The sequence below is a fragment of the Stigmatopora argus genome, chromosome 17, assembly GCF_051989625.1.
Source record: "Stigmatopora argus isolate UIUO_Sarg chromosome 17, RoL_Sarg_1.0, whole genome shotgun sequence".
Classification (NCBI taxonomy): Eukaryota; Metazoa; Chordata; class Actinopteri; order Syngnathiformes; family Syngnathidae; genus Stigmatopora; species Stigmatopora argus.
In genome coordinates, this window is record NC_135403.1 from 14,601,590 (window position 1) to 14,621,215 (window position 19,626).

Below are 19,626 nucleotides of genomic sequence, written 5' to 3' on the forward strand. Positions count from 1 at the left end.
AGAACTACGCAGAAAGGCTTCACCAACCTGCTCGCCTGTCTCCGCGGGTGTTGACGGCCATCCTGGTGATTTAGCTATGCGTAAGCAGCCCTTTTCTTGAAGTGTTTGGTGCCAAGTCCTATTTTTGTTGCTGTCTTCTCTGCAAATCTTGTGAAGAAGTCTTGGGTGACTGAGTCCGTCCATCCGAGCATACTCTAACACGCAAAATACCTTTCCTTGTGAAGTGACCGGCGTTTGTTAACCTGAAAAGATTGAAATGCCAAACGTTACACACAAAAACTTGAACCTCTGCTACACGAGCTGTGAAAATTTGAGGTCATTCCAACGAAGATTGCCAAAATGATTGCCCTACAAAATGGGGTTAAACATCTCGGAACACCCTGTACTGTCAAAGTGTGTGTGTGTGAACAACAAGATTATTATACATTGTGTGTGCCATGAATAAAAGTGAGCTGGACTACAGAAGCAAAAAGTTCCACCTTACGTTTCTTCTAGCGTCTAAGTGGCGTCAATGTCACGATCAAGCGGAGTAGGAATGTCCACGTGGTTGTTGGTTTTTTTTTTACAGCTGAAGGAAGGGAAGAAGGCTGGATTAAAAAACAAGCGGCCACGTCAAATAGCATACCTGTCAACCTCTGCCGATAACTGCCCTTATAAATGATTATGATTCCCCTTACAAACCCCCCAAAAACCTTACAAACACCGTACGAGTGTTTGTAAGGTTTTTTGGGGGGTTTGTAAGGGGAATCATAATCATTTATAAGGGCAGTTATCGGCAGAGGTTGACAGGTATGAAATAGTCTTACTTTGGACTACGGTACGTTGTTTGAGACTTAGCAAATTCCAAGTCAATGAGACTTTGAACCCACATTGCCAAAATGTTAGATAGTACACTTACGCCAAGCTCCCATTCCTTCAGGATTCTAACGATTCAGCTAAAAACCCAATTCCCACAGCCTATTGGCAAAAAAAGACAAACTTGGTGTCCTTGGGCGAAGGTCGGAGAGAAAGGGCGCCGCGGAAAGCTTGGTCTGGGGGGGGGGGTATAGTCCAATTGTTGGAAGGCGCATGTGTCCGAGTCTTTAGCTCCGGCGTCCGAGTCTTTAGCCCCTCCTCCAAAGGCTACGAGAAGGCCCCGCCTCCGCCGCCCCTGCCGTCGCCGTACAGGTCGGCCAGCTTCCGGAAAGGCGGCCCCCAGTTGCCCAGGTAGTCGTAGCTCTGGTCCGAGTCGGCGCCCAGCGACTCCAGCGAGCTGAGCGAGTCGGCCACCGAGCCGCTGCCCTCGAAGGCGTACGTCTGCAGCGAATCGTACGGCGGCGCCTGGCCGTCCACGTCGGCGTCCCTGAGACGCTCCCAGATGAACTCCCGGAAGGCCACGTTGTCCGGGAGCGACTTGCGGGGTGGCGGCGCTGGCGGAGGAGGCGCCGTGGGCGCCGGGCGGCCGGTCGTGGCGTAGCCCGAGAAGACGGCGGGCGCGTCCGGGGTGACGTCTCGCCGCGCGCCAGGGTCCCGCATGGCGTTGAGGTTGCGCAGCGCCACCATGTCGAAGGCCTCCGTGTCCTCCTCGCCGCCTCCTTCGTCGTCGTAGCGGACGATGTTCTCGCGGACGTCTCGCTCCTCCTCCAGGATGAGCGGCACCTTCCGCCGACGACGGGCCGTCACGATGAGCAGGACCATGGCTGCGGAGAAAAAAAAGTGGTCGGTCAGGTAACAAAAAGGGAAAGTCGCGGAAAAGACACTTGGCATCCGGAGAAGAGCGCTCGTTTAGTCCAAAGCGACGACGTTACGAGCAAATGAGGCGCCGTTTGGAGGAGACTAGCAGCTAAAGTTTCCCGGTTTTCGCTACTTTTGGTTCATTACGGTCGCGGGAGGGGTGCCGGAGCCTCTCGGGTGAGGGCGAGACCGGGGGTGGCGAACAAATTAGATACAAAGAGCCAAAATCTTTATTATTTAAAATTATTAAAAAAAATAGAATGTATGATTTGTTTTTAATGGTGCCCGATGAATTGGAGTGTGTTTTAAGAGAATAAAAATAAGGGAAACATGAAATGAGGCAAATAGAAACAAAATATGATGAGCAAAGAGCCGCATTAAAAAAATCCAGTCTGTCAAATTATTTAAAAAAATAGAATGTATTTGTTTTTGATGGGGCCTGATGGATTGGAGTGTGTTTTAAGAGAGAATAAAAATAAGGGAAACATGGAATGAGGCAAATTGAAACAAAATAGGATAAGCAAAGAGCCACATTCACTTTGGTTAGTAGCCATATGCGGCTGGAGAGCCACGTGTTCGCCACCACCGACCCAGAAAAAGCACTTGGGCTAGAACTCACAGCTAGGGAAGATTTAGCGTACGATTAGCTTAGCACGCAGGTTTTGGGGGCACGATGACCCGGAAAAACAGGCAAAGCAAACTCCACTGAGCGAGGAGCCACCTGGGATGGAAGCCTCGAACCCGGAAGCGGTTGCGAGACCACTCGACCGCCGTCTACATTTCATATCCTCACAAATTCAAGTGTGGATGAAAGAAATAGGGCTTGAAAAATCTCAAATGAAATGACTTGGCTTCTCCGAGTGTGACATTTGCGCTCTGCCAACAACATTTGTGCAGCTAAATTCGCCGTGTTACGCTTTGCGTTCATCCTTCTGCTTTCAATATTTGCAAAAGCGCCGCCAATGGCTGGCTGGCCAAGTCCAAAAAAGCTACAAAAGAAGGCAAAAAGAAAATCACTGGAGGCTCGCTTGGCGTCGCTCGACTTCAATGGCAGCCAATGACTTCAATAGGTTTAAAAAAAAACGTACAGAGGTAAAAAAAATGTGCCAAAAGAAGTGAAGATAACATTTGAAAAGAAAAACTCTAATAAATTATTCTATGAGCTGATATTTCTTTTTGTTAAAAAAAATGGCCGATTACAAGCATAAAAAGTTGACTTGTAGCCCAGTAAAATGCTACGTCGAAATCTAATACAGTGGTACCTCGTCATACGACAGAAAAAAAAAGCCTTACTATACTATGTCGTTTTTTAAGAAAAAAAGCCTTACTATACTATGTCGTTTTTTAAGAAAAAAAAGCCTTACTATACTATGTTGTTTTCTAAGAAAAAAAAGCCTTACTATACTATGTCGTTTTTTAAGAAAAAAAGCCTTACTATACTATGTCGTTTTTTTAAAAAAAGACTTACTATACTATGTCGTTTTTTAAGAAAAAAAGCCTTACTATACTATGTCGTTTTTTAAGAAAAAAAGCCTTACTATACTATGTCGTTTTTTAACCAAAAAAGCCTTACTATACTATGTCGTTTTTTAAGAAAAAAAGCCTTACTATACTATGTCGTTTTTTTAAGAAAAAAGCCTTACTATACTATGTCGTTTTTTAAGAAAAAAAGCCTTTTTATACTATGTCGTTTTTAAGAAAAAAAGTCTTACTATACTATGTCGTTTTTTTAACAAAAAAAGCCTTACTATACTATGTCAATTTTTAAGAAAAAAAGCCTTACTATACTATGTCGTTTTTTAAGAAAAAAAGCCTTACTATACTATGTCGTTTTTTAAGAAAAAAAGCCTTACTATACTATGTCGTTTTTTAAGAAAAAAAAAGCCTTACTAGACTATGTCGTTTTTTAAGAAAAAAAGCCTTACTATACTATGTCGTTTTTTAACAAAAAAAGCCTTACTTTACTATGTCGTTTTTTAAGAAAAAAAGCCTTACTATACTATGTCGTTTTTTAAGAAAAAAAGCCTTACTATACTATGTTGTTTTCTAAGAAAAAAAAGCCTTACTATACTATGTCGTTTTTTAAGAAAAACAGCCTTACTATACTATGTCATTTTTAGGGGGAAAAAGCCTTACTATACTATGTCGTTTTTTAGGGGGAAAAAGCCTTACTATACTATGTCGTTTTTTAGGGAAAAAAAGCCTTACTATACTATGTCGTTTTTAAGAAAAAAAGTCTTACTATACTATGTCGTTTTTTTAACAAAAAAAGCCTTACTATACTATGTCAATTTTTAACAAAAAAAGCCTTACTATACTATGTCGTTTTTTAAGAAAAAAAGCCTTACTATACTATGTCGTTTTTTAAGAAAAAAAGCCTTACTATACTATGTCGTTTTTTAAGAAAAAAAAAGCCTTACTAGACTATGTCGTTTTTTAAGAAAAAAAGCCTTACTATACTGTCGTTTTTTAACAAAAAAAGCCTTACTTTACTATGTCGTTTTTTAAGAAAAAAAGCCTTACTATACTATGTCGTTTTTTAAGAAAAAAAGCCTTACTATACTATGTTGTTTTCTAAGAAAAAAAAGCCTTACTATACTATGTCGTTTTTTAAGAAAAACAGCCTTACTATACTATGTCGTTTTTTAAGAAAAACAGCCTTACTATACTATGTCATTTTTAGGGGGAAAAAGCCTTACTATACTATGTCGTTTTTTAGGGGGAAAAAGCCTTACTATACTATGTCGTTTTTTAGGGAAAAAAAGCCTTACTATACTATGTCGTTTTTTAAGAAAAACAGCCTTACTATACTTTGTCGTTTTTTAAGGAAAAAAGCCTTACTATACTATGTCGTTTTTTAGGGAAAAAAAGCCTTACTATACTATGTCGTTTTTTAAGAAAAAAAAAGCCTTACTATACTATGTCGTTTTTTTAGGAAAAAAAAGCCTTACTATACTATGTGTTTTTTTAGGGAAAAAAGCCTTACTATACTCTGTCGTTTTTTAAGAAAAACAGCCTTACTATACTTTGTCGTTTTTTAAGGAAAAAAGCCTTACTATACTATGTCGTTTTTTAGGGAAAAAAAGCCTTACTATACTATGTCGTTTTTTAGGAAAAAAAAGCCTTACTATACTATGTCGTTTTTTAGGAGAAAAAAAAGCCTTACTATACTATGTCGTTTTTTAGGGAAAAAAAAGCCTTACTATACTATGTCGTTTTTTAGGAAAAAAAAGCCTTACTATACTATGTCGTTTTTTAGGGGGAAAAAGCCTTACTATACTATGTCGTTTTTTAGGGAAAAAAAGCCTTACTATACTATGTCGTTTTTTAGGGAAAAAAAGCCTTACTATACTATGTCGTTTAAGAAAAAAAGCCTTACTATACTATGTCATTTTTAGGGGGAAAAAGCCTTACTATACTATGTCATTTTTAGGGGGAAAAAGCCTTACTATACTAAGTCGTTTTTTTAGGGGGAAAAAGCCTTACTATACTATGTTGTTTTTTAGTTTAAAAAAAGCCTTACTATACTATGTCGTTTTTTAGGGAAAAACAGCCTTACTATACAATGTCGTTTTTTAAGAAAAACAGCCTTACTATACCATGTCGTTTTATACGAAAAACTGCCTTACTATACTATGTCGTTTTTTAAGAAAAACAGCCTTACTATACTATGTCGTTTTTTAGGGAAAAAAAGCCTTACTATACTATGTCGTTTTTTAAGAAAAAAAAGCCTTACTGTACTATGTCGTTTTTTAGGGAAAAAAAAGCCTTACTATACTATGTCGTTTTTAGGGAAAAAAAGCCTTACTATACTATGTCGTTTTTTAAGAAAAAACAGCCTTACTATACTATGTCGTTTTTTAAGAAAAACAGCCTTACTATACTATGTCATTTTTAGGGGGAAAAAGCCTTACTATACTATGTCGTTTTTTAAGAAAAAAAAGCCTTACTGTACTATGTCGTTTTTTAGGGAAAAAAAGTCTTACTATACTATGTCGTTTTTTAAGAAAAACAGCCTCACTATACTTTGTCGTTTTTTAAGAAAAAAAAGCCTTACTATACTCTGTCGTTTTTTTAGGGAAAAAAAGCCTTACTATACTATGTCGTTTTTAGGGAAAAAAAGTCTTACTGTACTATGTCGTTTTTTAAGAAAAACAGCCTCACTATACTTTGTCGTTTTTTAAGAAAAAAAAGCCTTACTATACTCTGTCGTTTTTTTAGGGAAAAAAAGCCTTACTATACTATGTCGTTTTTAGGGAAAAAAAGCCTTACTATACTATGTCGTTTTTTAGGGAAAAAAAGCCTTACTATACTATGTCGTTTTTTAGGGAAAAAAGCCTTACTATACTATGTCGTTTTTTAAGAAAAAAAAAGCCTTACTATACTATGTCATTTTTAGGGGGAAAAAGCCTTACTATACTATGTCGTTTTTTAAGAAAAAAAAGCCTTACTGTACTATGTCGTTTTTTAGGGAAAAAAAGCCTTACTATACTATGTCGTTTTTTAAGAAAAACAGCCTCACTATACTTTGTCGTTTTTTTAAGAAAAAAAAGCCTTACTATACTCTGTCGTTTTTTTAGGGAAAAAAAGCCTTACTATACTATGTCGTTTTTAGGGAAAAAAAGCCTTACTATACTATGTCGTTTTTTAGGGAAAAAAAGCCTTACTATACTATGTCGTTTTTTAGGGAAAAAAGCTATTACTACTATGTCGTTTTTTAAGAAAAAAAAAGCCTTACTATACTATGTCGTTTTTTAGGGGAAAAAAGCCTTACTATGCTATGTCGTTTTTAGGGAAAAAAAGCCTTACTATAATATGTCGTTTTTTTAGGAAAAAAAAAGCCTTACTATACTATGTCGTTTTTTAAGAAAAACAGCCTTACTATACTATGTCATTTTTAGGGGGGAAAAGCCTTACTATACTATGTCGTTTTTTAGGGGGAAAAAGCCTTACTATACTATGTCGTTTTTTAAGAAAAAAAGCCTTACTATACTATGTCGTTTTTAGAAAAAAAAAGCCTTACTATACTATGTCGTTTTTTAGGGGAAAAAAGCCTTACTATACTATGTCGTTTTTTAGGGGGAAAAAAGCCTTACTATACTATGTCGTTTTTAGAAAAAAAAGCCTTGCTATATTATGTCGTTTTTTAGGGGAAAAAAAGCCTTACTATACTATGTCGTTTTTTAAGAAAAAAAGCCTTACTATACTATGTCATTTTTTAAGAAAAAAATCTTACTATACTATGTCGTTTTTTAAGAAAAAAAAAGCCTTACTATACTATGTCGTTTTTTAAGAAAAAAAAAGCCTTACTATATACTATGTCGTTTTTAGGGGAAAAAAGCCTCACTATACTATGTCGTTTTTTTAAGAAAAAAAAGCCTTACTCTACTATGTCGTTTTTTTAGGGAAAAAAAGCCTTACTATACTATGTCGTTTTTTAAGAAAAAAAGCCTTACTATACTATGTTGTTTTTTAGTTTTAAAAAAGCCTTACTATACTATGTCGTTTTTAGGGGAAAAAAGCCTTACTATACTATGTCGTTTTTTAGGGAAAAAAAGCCTTACTATACTATGTCGTTTTTTAGGGAAAAAAAGCCTTACTATACTATGTCGTTTTTTAAGAAAAACAGCCTTACTATACTATGTCGTTTTTTAAGAAAAACAGCCTTACTATACTATGTCGTTTTTTAAGAAAAAAAGCCTTACTATACTATGTCGTTTTTTAAGAAAAAAAGCCTTACTATACTATGTCGTTTTTTTAGGGGAAAAAAGCCTTATTATACTATGTCGTTTTTTAAGAAAAACAGCCTTACTATACTTTGTCGTTTTTTAAGAAAAAAAAGCCTTACTATACTATGTCGTTTTTTAAGAAAAAAAGCCTTACTATACTATGTCGTTTTTTTAGGGGAAAAAAGCCTTACTATACTATGTCGTTTTTTTAGGGAAAAAAAGCCTTACTATACTATGTCGTTTTTTAAGAAAAAAAAGCCTTACTATACTATGTCGTCTTTTAAGAAAAAAAAGCCTTACTATATACCATGTCGTTTTTTAGGGAAAAAAAGCCTTACTATACTATGTCGTTTTTTAAGAAAAACAGCCTCACTATACTTTGTCGTTTTTTAAGAAAAAAAGCCTTACTATACTATGTCGTTTTTTAAGAAAAAAAGCCTTACTATACTATGTCGTTTTTTAAGAAAAAAAAAGCCTTACTAGACTATGTCGTTTTTTAAGAAAAAAAGCCTTACTATACTATGTCGTTTTTTAACAAAAAAAGCCTTACTTTACTATGTCGTTTTTTAAGAAAAAAAGCCTTACTATACTATGTCGTTTTTTAAGAAAAAAAGCCTTACTATACTATGTTGTTTTCTAAGAAAAAAAAGCCTTACTATACTATGTCGTTTTTTAAGAAAAACAGCCTTACTATACTATGTCGTTTTTTAAGAAAAACAGCCTTACTATACTATGTCATTTTTAGGGGGAAAAAGCCTTACTATACTATGTCGTTTTTTAGGGGGAAAAAGCCTTACTATACTATGTCGTTTTTTAGGGAAAAAAAGCCTTACTATACTATGTCGTTTTTTAAGAAAAACAGCCTTACTATACTTTGTCGTTTTTTAAGGAAAAAAGCCTTACTATACTATGTCGTTTTTTAGGGAAAAAAAGCCTTACTATACTATGTCGTTTTTTAAGAAAAAAAAAGCCTTACTATACTATGTCGTTTTTTTAGGAAAAAAAAGCCTTACTATACTATGTGGTTTTTTAGGGAAAAAAGCCTTACTATACTCTGTCGTTTTTTAAGAAAAACAGCCTTACTATTCTATGTCGTTTTTTAGGAAAAAAAAGCCTTACTATACTATGTCGTTTTTTAGGAAAAAAAAGCCTTACTATACTATGTCGTTTTTTAGGAAAAAAAAGCCTTACTATACTATGTCGTTTTTTAGGGAAAAAAAGCCTTACTATACTATGTCGTTTTTTAGGGAAAAAAAGCCTTACTATACTATGTCGTTTAAGAAAAAAAGCCTTACTATACTATGTCATTTTTAGGGGGAAAAAGCCTTACTATACTATGTCGTTTTTTAGGGAAAAAAAGCCTTACTATACTATGTCGTTTTTTAAGAAAAAAAGCCTTACTATACTAAGTCGTTTTTTTAGGGGAAAAAAGCCTTACTATACTATGTTGTTTTTTAGTTTAAAAAAAGCCTTACTATACTATGTCGTTTTTTAGGGAAAAACAGCCTTACTATACAATGTCGTTTTTTAAGAAAAACAGCCTTACTATACCATGTCGTTTTATACGAAAAACTGTCTTACTATACTGTCGTTTTTTAAGAAAAACAGCCTTACTATACTATGTCGTTTTTTAGGGAAAAAAAGCCTTACTATACTATGTCGTTTAAGAAAAAAAGCCTTACTATACTATGTCATTTTTAGGGGGAAAAAAGCCTTACTATACTATGTCGTTTTTTTGGGAAAAAAAGCCTTACTATACTATGTCGTTTAAGAAAAAAAGCCTTACTATACTATGTCGTTTTTTAGGGGAAAAAAGCCTTACTATACTATGTCGTTTTTTAAGAAAAAACACCCTTACTATACTATGTCGTTTTTTAAGAAAAACAGCCTTACTATACTATGTCATTTTTAGGGGGAAAAAGCCTTACTATACTATGTCGTTTTTTAGGAAAAAAAAGCCTTACTATACTATGTCGTTTTTTAGGGAAAAAAAGCCTTACTATACTATGTCGTTTAAGAAAAAAAGCCTTACTATACTATGTCGTTTTTTAAGAAAAAAAAGCCTTACTGTACTATGTCGTTTTTTAGGGAAAAAAAAGCCTTACTATACTATGTCGTTTTTAGGGAAAAAAAGCCTTACTATACTATGTCGTTTTTTAGGGAAAAAAAGCCTTACTATACTATGTCGTTTTTTTAAGAAAAAAAAGCCTTACTATACTATGTCGTTTTTTAAGAAAAAAAGCCTTACTATACTATGTCGTTTTTTTAGGGAAAAAAAGCCTTACTATACTATGTCGTTTTTTTAGGGAAAAAAAGCCTTACTATACTATGTCGTTTTTTAAGAAAAAAAAGCCTTACTATACTATGTCGTCTTTTAAGAAAAAAAAGCCTTACTATACCATGTCGTTTTTTAAGAAAAAAAAAGCCTTACTATACTATGTCGTTTTTAAAGAAAAAATAAGCCTTACTATACTATGTCGTTTTAAGGAAAAAAAAGCCTTACTATACTATGTCGTTTTTTAAGAAAAAAAAGCCTTACTATACTATGTCGTTTTTAAAGAAAAAAAAGCCTTACTATACTATGTCGTTTTTTAAGAAAAACAGCCTTACTATACTATGTCGTTTTTTAAGAAAAACAGCCTTACTATACTATGTCGTTTTTTAAGAAAAACAGCCTTACTATACTATGTCATTTTTATGGGGAAAAAGCCTTACTATACTATGTCGTTTTTTAGGGGAAAAAAAGCCTTACTATACTATGTCGTTTTTTAAGAAAAAAGCCTTACTATACTATGTCGTTTTTTAAGAAAAAAAGCCTTACTATACTATGTCGTTTTTTAAGAAAAAAAAAGCCTTACTATACTATGTCGTTTTTTAAGAAAAAAAGCCTTACTATACTATGTCGTTTTTTAAGAAAAAAAGCCTTACTATACTATGTCGTTTTTTAAGAAAAAAAAAGCCTTACTATACTATGTCGTTTTTAAAGAAAAAATAAGCCTTACTATACTATGTCGTTTTTTAAGAAAAAAAAAGCCTTACTATACTATGTCGTTTTTTAACAAAAAAAGCCTTACTATACTATGTCGTTTTTTAACAAAAAAAGCCTTACTATACTATGTCGTTTTTAAGAAAAAAAGCCTTACTATACTATGTCGTTTTTTTAAGAAAAAAGCCTTACTATACTATGTTGTTTTCTAAGAAAAAAAAGCCTTACTATACTATGTCGTTTTTTAAGAAAAAAAGCCTGACTATACTATGTCGTTTTTTAACAAAAAAAGCCTTACTATACTATGTAATCTCGTCATACCAGCTCAGTTCCGGAACGGATTAAGCTCGTATCTCGAGGTACCACTGTATTTCTTTTTGTTTAAAAAAAATGGCCGATTACAAGCGTAAAAAGTTGACTTGTAGCCCAGTAAAATGCTACGTCGCAATCTAATAAAGAGCTCTTTGCCTGTTTTTCTTGGGTAGGGGAGGGGCTGAAATCTCGACCAATCGGAAAAGGCCAACCGGTTGCCGGTCACGAGCGGCGTCTTTTTACTCACCCAACAGCGTGAGGACGCACGCCAGGATGGCCAGGAGGGCGCCGGTGCCCAGGCCGGCGGCGGCGTAGGCCACGGCGCCGCAGGAGCGAGGGATCGCCTCGGCGTCGCACTCGCACACCCGCACCGACAGCGTGTTGGTGCTGCTCTGGGCCGGGCTGCCGCCGTCCAGGATGAGCACTGGCAGCCGATAGGTGGGCTGCTCCCGTCGACGGAAGCCGCCTCGTTTGGTCACGATGGACGCCGTGTTGTCTGCAATGGACAAAATAAAAATCACTTTTTTGCTCAATAAATATTCACAGTTTCTAAGAAGAGAGCACTTTTTTTTAGGGAAATTACTAATGACATTCAGGAGGAAACAACATGTCGAGATGTTCATTTTTTCATCTCAAGAATTGACATTTAGTCGACAAAATTCAAAAGATCATTGAAAAATATTTTGCGCCCATCAGATCATTTCAACAAAACCAAAAAGTCCACTCTCACGCAATTAAAACGAACTAACTCCTCTATATTAAAACCCTCCAAACAATTACATTTTTTGTTGTAGTAAAAAAAAACAAGAATAACTCTAAGTGAATATTTTGCAATTTTTAGCTCAACTAAAAAAATGATCTTTTACCAAAATAATTGTTGATTCATCGGCTCCTCAACTTGATGAATTGGAGTAAATGAGGTGTAAAACAATGTTAGAGGAAAACCAGGTGCAGAAACAAGCTTAATTTACAAGTGGGCGTGGTTAACCTAAGCCCCTCCCCCTGGCAGCACCATTGCTGATAACTAAATGACACAAATGTGTTTGTAACCTACACGTCTAACAACGCCGATTCCAATGAGTGACCTAAAAAAAAGTGGCATTGATTTGACCCCGGAACAGCTTTAGAGTATTAAAATCAACAGATGGCGCCGTTGACGTTATTCTTCAAGCGTCGACGTCGCCACCTGTTACTCGACGACCGTTTGACGGCGAGAAATCGTGTAAAAAGAGACGTGGAGATGAAAAATAAAGTCTGAGGGGGACTAAAAATAGAAGAGGAAAATCTAAAAATGTGCTTGTGTCAATCATTTTTCCTTAAGGGAGACATATTATGCTATTTTTTTTATTTTTTTTGGAATGGCTGTAAGGACAGCTATAAAATAATTATAGCACCTTGCTATTGTTAGCGCCCTTTCAAATCCGGGTGAACTTCTAGACGCTCACTTTTTCTGTCTGTAACAATTAGCAATATTTTTATTTCTTTTGCATTGCGTCCATACACGACTGGTTCGTAATATTATGGCAGTACATTTGAAATAAAAGTGATAAATACTACTTTGAATGTGCTTATTGGACTGAGCATAAACGGCAATGTGATTCGTCGTAGATTAGAATGTGTTTTTCAATTTTATATTTGAAGCTAAATTTCAAACAACTTGGATTCTATAACGATTAAAAATCTCGATTTATGGCCGTTGACCGACTTTTCTGAGATACTAAAATAGGCTGAAGGTTGAGTCATTCAAACCCTGCTTCCTAGCTAGCGCTAGCTTCGTGTTCAAATGTTTTTAGACATGGATACAAACGCTTGGGGATAGCACCGATGCTAACGAGGGCGGATAGGACGCTAGTTATTACGTATGTTTTACAGCTAATCCAAGAGTGAAAAGGTGGCCGCTAACCTTTGTTGTCCCGTAAAGTGAAGTTGAGGTTTCCGGCCACGGCGGCGTCCAGCGAGAAGTAGAAGCGGTGGCCGTTCTGAGGCTCGTCCTTGTCCACGGCGCTCACCGTCTGGATCACCTGACAGACAAGTGCAAAAACGGACAGGTGAGCACCATGCGACGCCTTAATGCTAGCCATGTAGCATACAGGAAATACAGCAAGGGTGTCAGACTCGGGTTGGTTTGCGGGCCGCGTTAACGTCAACTCGATTTGATGTGGGCCAGACCATTTTAGATATAATATTTAGATTTTTTTTATTATAAATGGATTAAAAGCCCTGAATATTCCGTTTTTTATAGATCTAAAACAATGTTTATTTTAGCTTTTTTTATATATATTTGTAGATTTTACAAAATGATTTTTGAACTAAAAACAGGAAAAAATGATGAAAAAATGACAATGATTGATTTAAAAGGGGGTAAATTAGGAAATTTAATATACATCTATACTCTTCGTTTTAATTTGATCCTAAAACAGAAAGTCGGCACTCATGATCGACTTTCTCGGGCCGCACAAAGTGATGCGGCGGGCCAGATTTGGCCCCCGGGCCGCCACTTTGACACGGTGCTAAAAAAATATTTGAACAGATTTTTAGGAGAAACAATCACTTTGGCAAGAAAATGGTTTCATTCTCCAAGAAAAAAAATACCTTACCAGAAGAAATGAAGAGAAAAGGATGCTTCATTTCATCATATAAAAAAAAAAAAGCATTTCACAAAATAACCCACATATGGGTCATAAAAGCTCAAAGACGCTTCCCCCGACTCAAAACCCATCGAGCACGTTGGCTGCCGCAGCCTTGAAAGACAGAACAATACATTTGTTGTTTATTATCGCGCAGATGAATTTAAGCGACGATAAGAAGCGTCCAGGCGGACGGACGGACGGACGGCGAGCGCGCTGCGCTGTTGACACACGTTTGCCGACATCAATAATTCATGGAATTAAATCTCTAAATAAAGCAATTTATTTGCGCCTGCTGGCGTGCGGCGTAATGATGTTTTTATTCATAAATATTTGCTGGCTAGAAATCAATTTAGACTGAAGCCCCCCTCCTCCCCCTCCCTTTGAATAAATGATTTTTATCCGAGTGGTAAAGGAAGGAAGGAAGGCTGCTTATTTGGACTTTTAAACCCGAAGCCTTGTTTACAGGAATTTCCCATTTCGCTTATGAAAGGCGCATTTGGAGCGCTAACCTTGATTCCACGTCACTCAAGTGCAGTTGAGTTTTGCTTTCAAAGGCCGCTTGGCTGGACTTTAACCCCGAGCGTGGCTTGGCGCCCTCCTTTTCAAAGAGTTAAGGAATAATAGCCAAAAAGGTAGTAAGATTGGAAAATGTAAAGTCACTTTAGCATTTTAAACATGGGCAAAAAATGCATTCACCTCACCAGAAGTTAACTGCGGACTGCATGTCGATTAAATCGCTTGACGGCGGGCGGGATTAGATATATTTATTTACGCTACTGAAACAAACTTTCCAAAAAAAATCTAAATGTCCAGTAAAAAAACAATTTGAATCAAAATAGCAAACAAACGGCTACTTTCTCCATTAGTATGATCAATTCATCCCTTTATTCATGTATTTTTTTATTTTTACTGACTACTTTTTATTATATTACTATTATCATCACATATTTTATTAAGAAAAATATATATATTTATTTATTTTTTATTTACACTACTGAAATAAACTTTCCCAAAAAAATTAAAATGTCCAGTAAAAAACAATCAGAATTAAAATAGCAAACAAACAGCTACTTTCTCCATTATTATTATCATTTATTCCCTTTATTCATGTATTTTTTTAATTGTACTTATTACTTTTATTACTTGATTGTCATTATACGCAGCTGACAATAAAGGCTTTTTGACTTGACTTTTAAAAATTATATTATTATTATTATCATCACATTATTATTATTTTTTAAATATAATTATTTACTTTTTTTTTACACTACTGAAACAAACGTTCCATAACAAAAACAAAATATCCAGTGACCGCCCCCCCCAAAAATTGATAGAGCTTCATAATCAGGATAATCAGATTTTTTAAAAATTAAAAAATACGGAAATTCCGAAATAACAAAGAGGCGGCGTTTAACTCCATCTAGTGGTAAAGCGGAGAAATGCAAAAAAATGCTGGCTGAATTCCGGTTTCTTGCGCAAGTCAGATTCAAGGCTATTTGGGCAAAACGAAGCCGCAACTTCGTCTTAACGCAAAACTATCCAAAAAAAGACAACCTTCCCAATGGCGTGCGTCCGAGTGGGTGTCTCGCCGTCGCTCGTGTCTGTCAAAACTGACAACGTTTTTGTCCCCAAAGCAGATTCCTCCCCGTAGCAATCTCCACTAAATGATTACCTCTGCTCTCCTATATATATTTTGCTTTTTATGAAAAAAAAAAGCCATTTAAATCAAATCAAAGCGATCCATCAACGCGGCGCGGAGGATTAATCAGTTGTCAGGCGCGATGAAACGGCGCCGGCGTAGGCGGCGTAAGCGGCGTTGAAGGCATGCTGCCAGTTATCGAATATGGCAGGTGAAAGAAACACAAACGTTCCTTAAGTAGTTTCATCAAAGAAAGACGGGATTTTAGCGAGCGACAACGCCTCAAAAGCCAATATGCAAATCATTCCAAAGGATGGATCGCTAACGTCCGATTTTAACGAGCGGGGGGGATTTGAGGCTCAATTGTGTTCACGTGCTAACTTTAAGCTAGGCCTTAGAAACCCATCGGAAAACATAACTTGTCACTAAACAAAGCAATTTAAGAGGAGCCGAAACTAAATGTAGGCGGGGCAAATTTTAGCCAATGGACAAATGATCATTTAGAGTCGTAGAAAGGAAATTGTGCAATAGACGACTTATTTTTTTTGCCTAGTTCTGGAAGTAACAATACATACGAGTATAAGTTGCATTTTGGGGTGGCCTTTTTTAGATTTTTAATTGATTCCAACCCAAGAATAGACATTAGAAATAGGGAACGGCACCTGTTAACGTTTTTTTTTTTGATAACTTATAGCACATGTGTCAAAGCGGCGGCCCGGGGGCCAAATCTGGCCCGTCGCATCATTTTGTGTGGCCCGGGAAAGTCAATCATGAGTGCCGACTTTCTGTTTTAGGATCAAATTCAAATGAAGAGTATAGATGTATATTACATTTCCTGATTTTCCCCCTTTGAAATTAATAATTGTCCTTTTTTAATCCATTTTTCCAGTGGTTTTAGTTCAAAAAACATTTTGTGAAATATAAAAATATATATAAAAAAAAAGCTAAAATAAACATTGTTTTAGATCTATAAAAAACGGAATATTTAGGGCTTTTAATCCAGTTCTTTTAATCCATTTATTAAAAAAAAATCTAAATATTATATCTAAAATGGTCCGGCCCACGTGAAATCGAGTTGACGTTAAAGCGTCCCGCGAACCAACCCCAGTCTGACACCCCTGACTTATAGCCTTAAAAAAACCACATAAATCGCAAACTATGAAAAAAGCGCGATTTATAGTCCAGAGAATACGGTAGTCTCATAGCTACAACTGCAAAAAAAATACAAAATGAAAAAATATGCGCAAAAAAAGCGGAAAGCCCTTCTCATCCATCAAAGTCGTTATTGAACGAAGCCCTTTGTGACATTTGTTTATCGTGGTTACGGGGATTAGACGCGCCGCCGTACCTAATGACGTGGCAACGAGCCGCCGAAAGCCGCCGCCGCCGCGTTATGGAAATGCGGCTGGCGAGGCGGAGGAAGAGGCAAACCCGTACACGCTTGAAACCTTTTCATGTCCTTTGGACGTCTTATCCGCGGCCTTCTGTAAATCAAGACTTAAATCAAACACTTTGTAATGTATAATGCCTTTCATTAAAGCGCCCGCAATTCCAGACGGGAGGCGAGAAGATTTGGTTTTTTTGCCGAGGAATCTTCTAATGGGGAGAACACGGGGATGTAGACACAAATTTGCGTGACTGAGGAGACCGCCGACTTCAATGTCTTCAGTGTTTGGGTTTACGGGCGGGCGCTTGGGCGGGAAAGGCTACAAAAGGACAAAAGACGGCGGCGGCGGGGAGCGGAAATCGGCGCCGCGATCAAAGACGGTTAGACGCTCGCTTATGGCGGCGGAAAGAGCGGCCGCCGCGACTCGGTTTTTGTTTGACGAGCGCCGAACAAAAGTCGGATAAAGCGCGATTGCGTTGCGGGGAACGGAAGCGCTAGTCAGCTAGCATGCTAGCTTCTGTTATTGCGTGTACGTAGATACGTTTTATTCCCGGACAGACTGGTCCGATCCGCCGTGACATTTAAAAGCGAGCAAACATCGGAAGCGCCGTTAATGAACACTTCTTAATGAACGGAGACTACAACAAATGACGGTTGGCGTTAACAAGGCGATAAAGTTAAGATATTACGGCTTGGACGGTAAAGAAAAAGCCAAGCATTTTGCCACAACCAATCCGTTCCAGAGGATAAAGCAACCTCGGCGCCATCGACGTGTTCTCCGGTACGAGAATTGAGTAGAAATCAGCGTGGCTGTCTGTGAGAATTATTAATGTCAAGACATGTTATTTGCATAATATTCATGAATTAAGTAGGTCATTTTTGAACCCGTTCACGCTCGAATGATGAGAACCTCCCGCAGGATTTCGACCTCCCTTCTTACAATGTTTTTTATGACTCTTGCTCGACGGATGTCCGACTTGTTTCGGAATGGGCGGGGCCACCAACGATCCATTTAAAAACCCGCCTACGACGATTCCGACACAAAAAAAAAGGATGCTTTGGCGTCACTTCTGGCGCAATTTGACGACAAACTGGCGCAACTGTGGAAATCATCACTTCACCCCGCCAGTTGAAAACAAGTACAAGTTATAAAAAGAAGTTCTAAATCTGGGCGGACGGCGTTGGCGAGGGGGCGTTCCTTCCCGTTCCCCGTCAAACGTCGCGCGCGGGGGCGCTTATTTCAATCTTGTCGGCTTGAAAGAAGCTCGAAGCATCAAAAGCGACGATGGCGAAGCTACAGGTGTTTCCTTTCTTTGCTAAAATCCCTTAAAAAAGCCAATGGAGCGTGTTATGAGACGCTACTTCAATATGCGCCAGAAGGACGCGGCTTTTTTCCCCCCGAAACAATTGATTAAGGTTCATTAGACGACAATGGGGCCAAAGATAATTGGCTTTTTCCAAGGCCAAAGTTGCCGCTTGTATAGCTTAGAAGCTAACGTATCTGGAGGCACTCTAGAACTCCATTTCTTAATTATGAAATCATTTGACAGCCACTTGTTATGATAGGAATTGAACGCTGAGGGCGAAATCTGCAAGATGAAATTGAGTAAAAAGGGGAGAAATTAGATTCAAACACACTGGAACGATATCTTTAAAAGGGATTTAAGGTCATTATTTGATTTGTTTCTGGTAACTGATTTTTTTGGGTTAAAGGGGGGATTATTGGCAATGAAAAGTAAGACCATAGAGTAAAAAATAAACTAAAATAAACATATGATGGTGCAGGTTGAAAAGCACAACGGCGATTTGAAAGGAGACCGTGAAAAAGCCTGACTGGATCGACATGCTTGTTTTTGGTTGTTTTTTTTGCCACCAAGCTACTAAAACTTATTTCTTACTTATTATTTATTCATGATTTATTTTTCATTATTATCTATTGATTATTTATCTGTTTGTTTGTTTGCTGTTATTTCCCGACTTATTATGTTAATGACTCATTTAAGTATTTATTCATATCATTTACTGATTATTTATTTATTATTACTTATTGATAGATTATTTATGATTATCTTTATTATCTGTTTGTTTGTTGTGCACTTCCTTACTTATTTATGACCATTTATTATTTTGACTACATATTGATTCATGACTAATTTATTTATGTATTTATTATTATTTATTTATTGGTTATATATCAGTTAATTTGTTTGTTATTTCCCTACGTATTCTGTTAATGACTAATTTAAGTATTTATTCATCTCATTTACTGGTAAATGTATTTATTATTTATTGAATAATTATTAACTATTATTTTTATTATCTGTTTGTTTGTTTGTTGTGGTTAGTTGTGCACTTCCTTATGTTATTAATTATTTAATGGTTATATATCAGTTAATTTGTTTGTTATTTCCCTACGTATTCTGTTAATGACTAATTTAAGTATTCATTCATATCATTTACTGATAAATGTATTTATTATTATTTATTGAATAATTATAAATTATTATTTTTATTATCTGTTTGTTTGTTGTGGATAGTTGTGCACTTCCTTAATTATTTATGTTATTTTGACTACATATTGATTCATTACTAATTTATTGATGTATTTATTATTATTTATTTATTGGTTATTTATCAGTTAATTTGTTTGTTTGTTGTTGTCATTTGTGCACTTCCCTACTTATGTTGACTACTTATTGATTTAATATTTATATATTGATTATGGCATTTTTGTTTCATTATTTATTTAGTGGTTATTTATCAGTTAATTTGTTTGTTTGTTGTTTTCATTTGTGCACTTCCCTACTTATGTTGATTACTTATTGATTTAATATTTATATATTGATTATGGCATTTTTGTTTGATTATTTATTTGTCTGTTTATGCACTTAAATGTCATTATAATTGTAAAATAAAAATACAAGCATTCAATTCAATGAACGGATTTTCATTTGCACATTGAAAACTCCAAATCAGACTCCGCCTTCTTTTTGTCTTTACGTACAAATAAAGATTGACTTGTCCTAAATTTCCCTCTTTCTTCTTCCGACTTTAGTTTTTTTTCCGCCTTCGTCTGATCGGTAGTTGGTTGCAAAATTCAAGGCGCGCCCTCCTTTCGCCCGCCGTTACGTTGACTTTGTCTGGCACGAAACAAAACAAAAGCAAACAGCATAAGAGGTAAATTGGCAATAAGCCCGCCGAGGCACGGTAATTACCGAGGAGCGGGATTT

The 19,626-nt window shown here is 36.3% G+C and overlaps 1 protein-coding gene and 1 long non-coding RNA gene across 2 annotated transcripts in view; one reads left to right on the forward strand and one right to left on the reverse strand.

Annotated features, from left to right (window-relative positions):
- LOC144091706 (uncharacterized) overlaps window positions 1–19,626 on the forward strand; it is a 131,682-nt gene that overhangs the window by 14,400 nt on the left and 97,656 nt on the right. The gene's annotated exons all lie outside the window — the stretch shown is intronic.
- LOC144091879 (cadherin-7) overlaps window positions 1,041–19,626 on the reverse strand; it is a 63,968-nt gene continuing 45,382 nt past the window's right edge. Inside the window, exons 10-12 of the mRNA XM_077624553.1 lie at window positions 12,644–12,761; window positions 10,988–11,236; window positions 1,041–1,679 (exon numbers count right to left, since the gene is read on the reverse strand). Coding sequence (XP_077480679.1) covers window positions 1,123–1,679; window positions 10,988–11,236; window positions 12,644–12,761 — 924 coding nt within the window. The 3' untranslated portion in view covers window positions 1,041–1,122. The remainder of the gene's footprint in view (window positions 1,680–10,987; window positions 11,237–12,643; window positions 12,762–19,626) is intronic.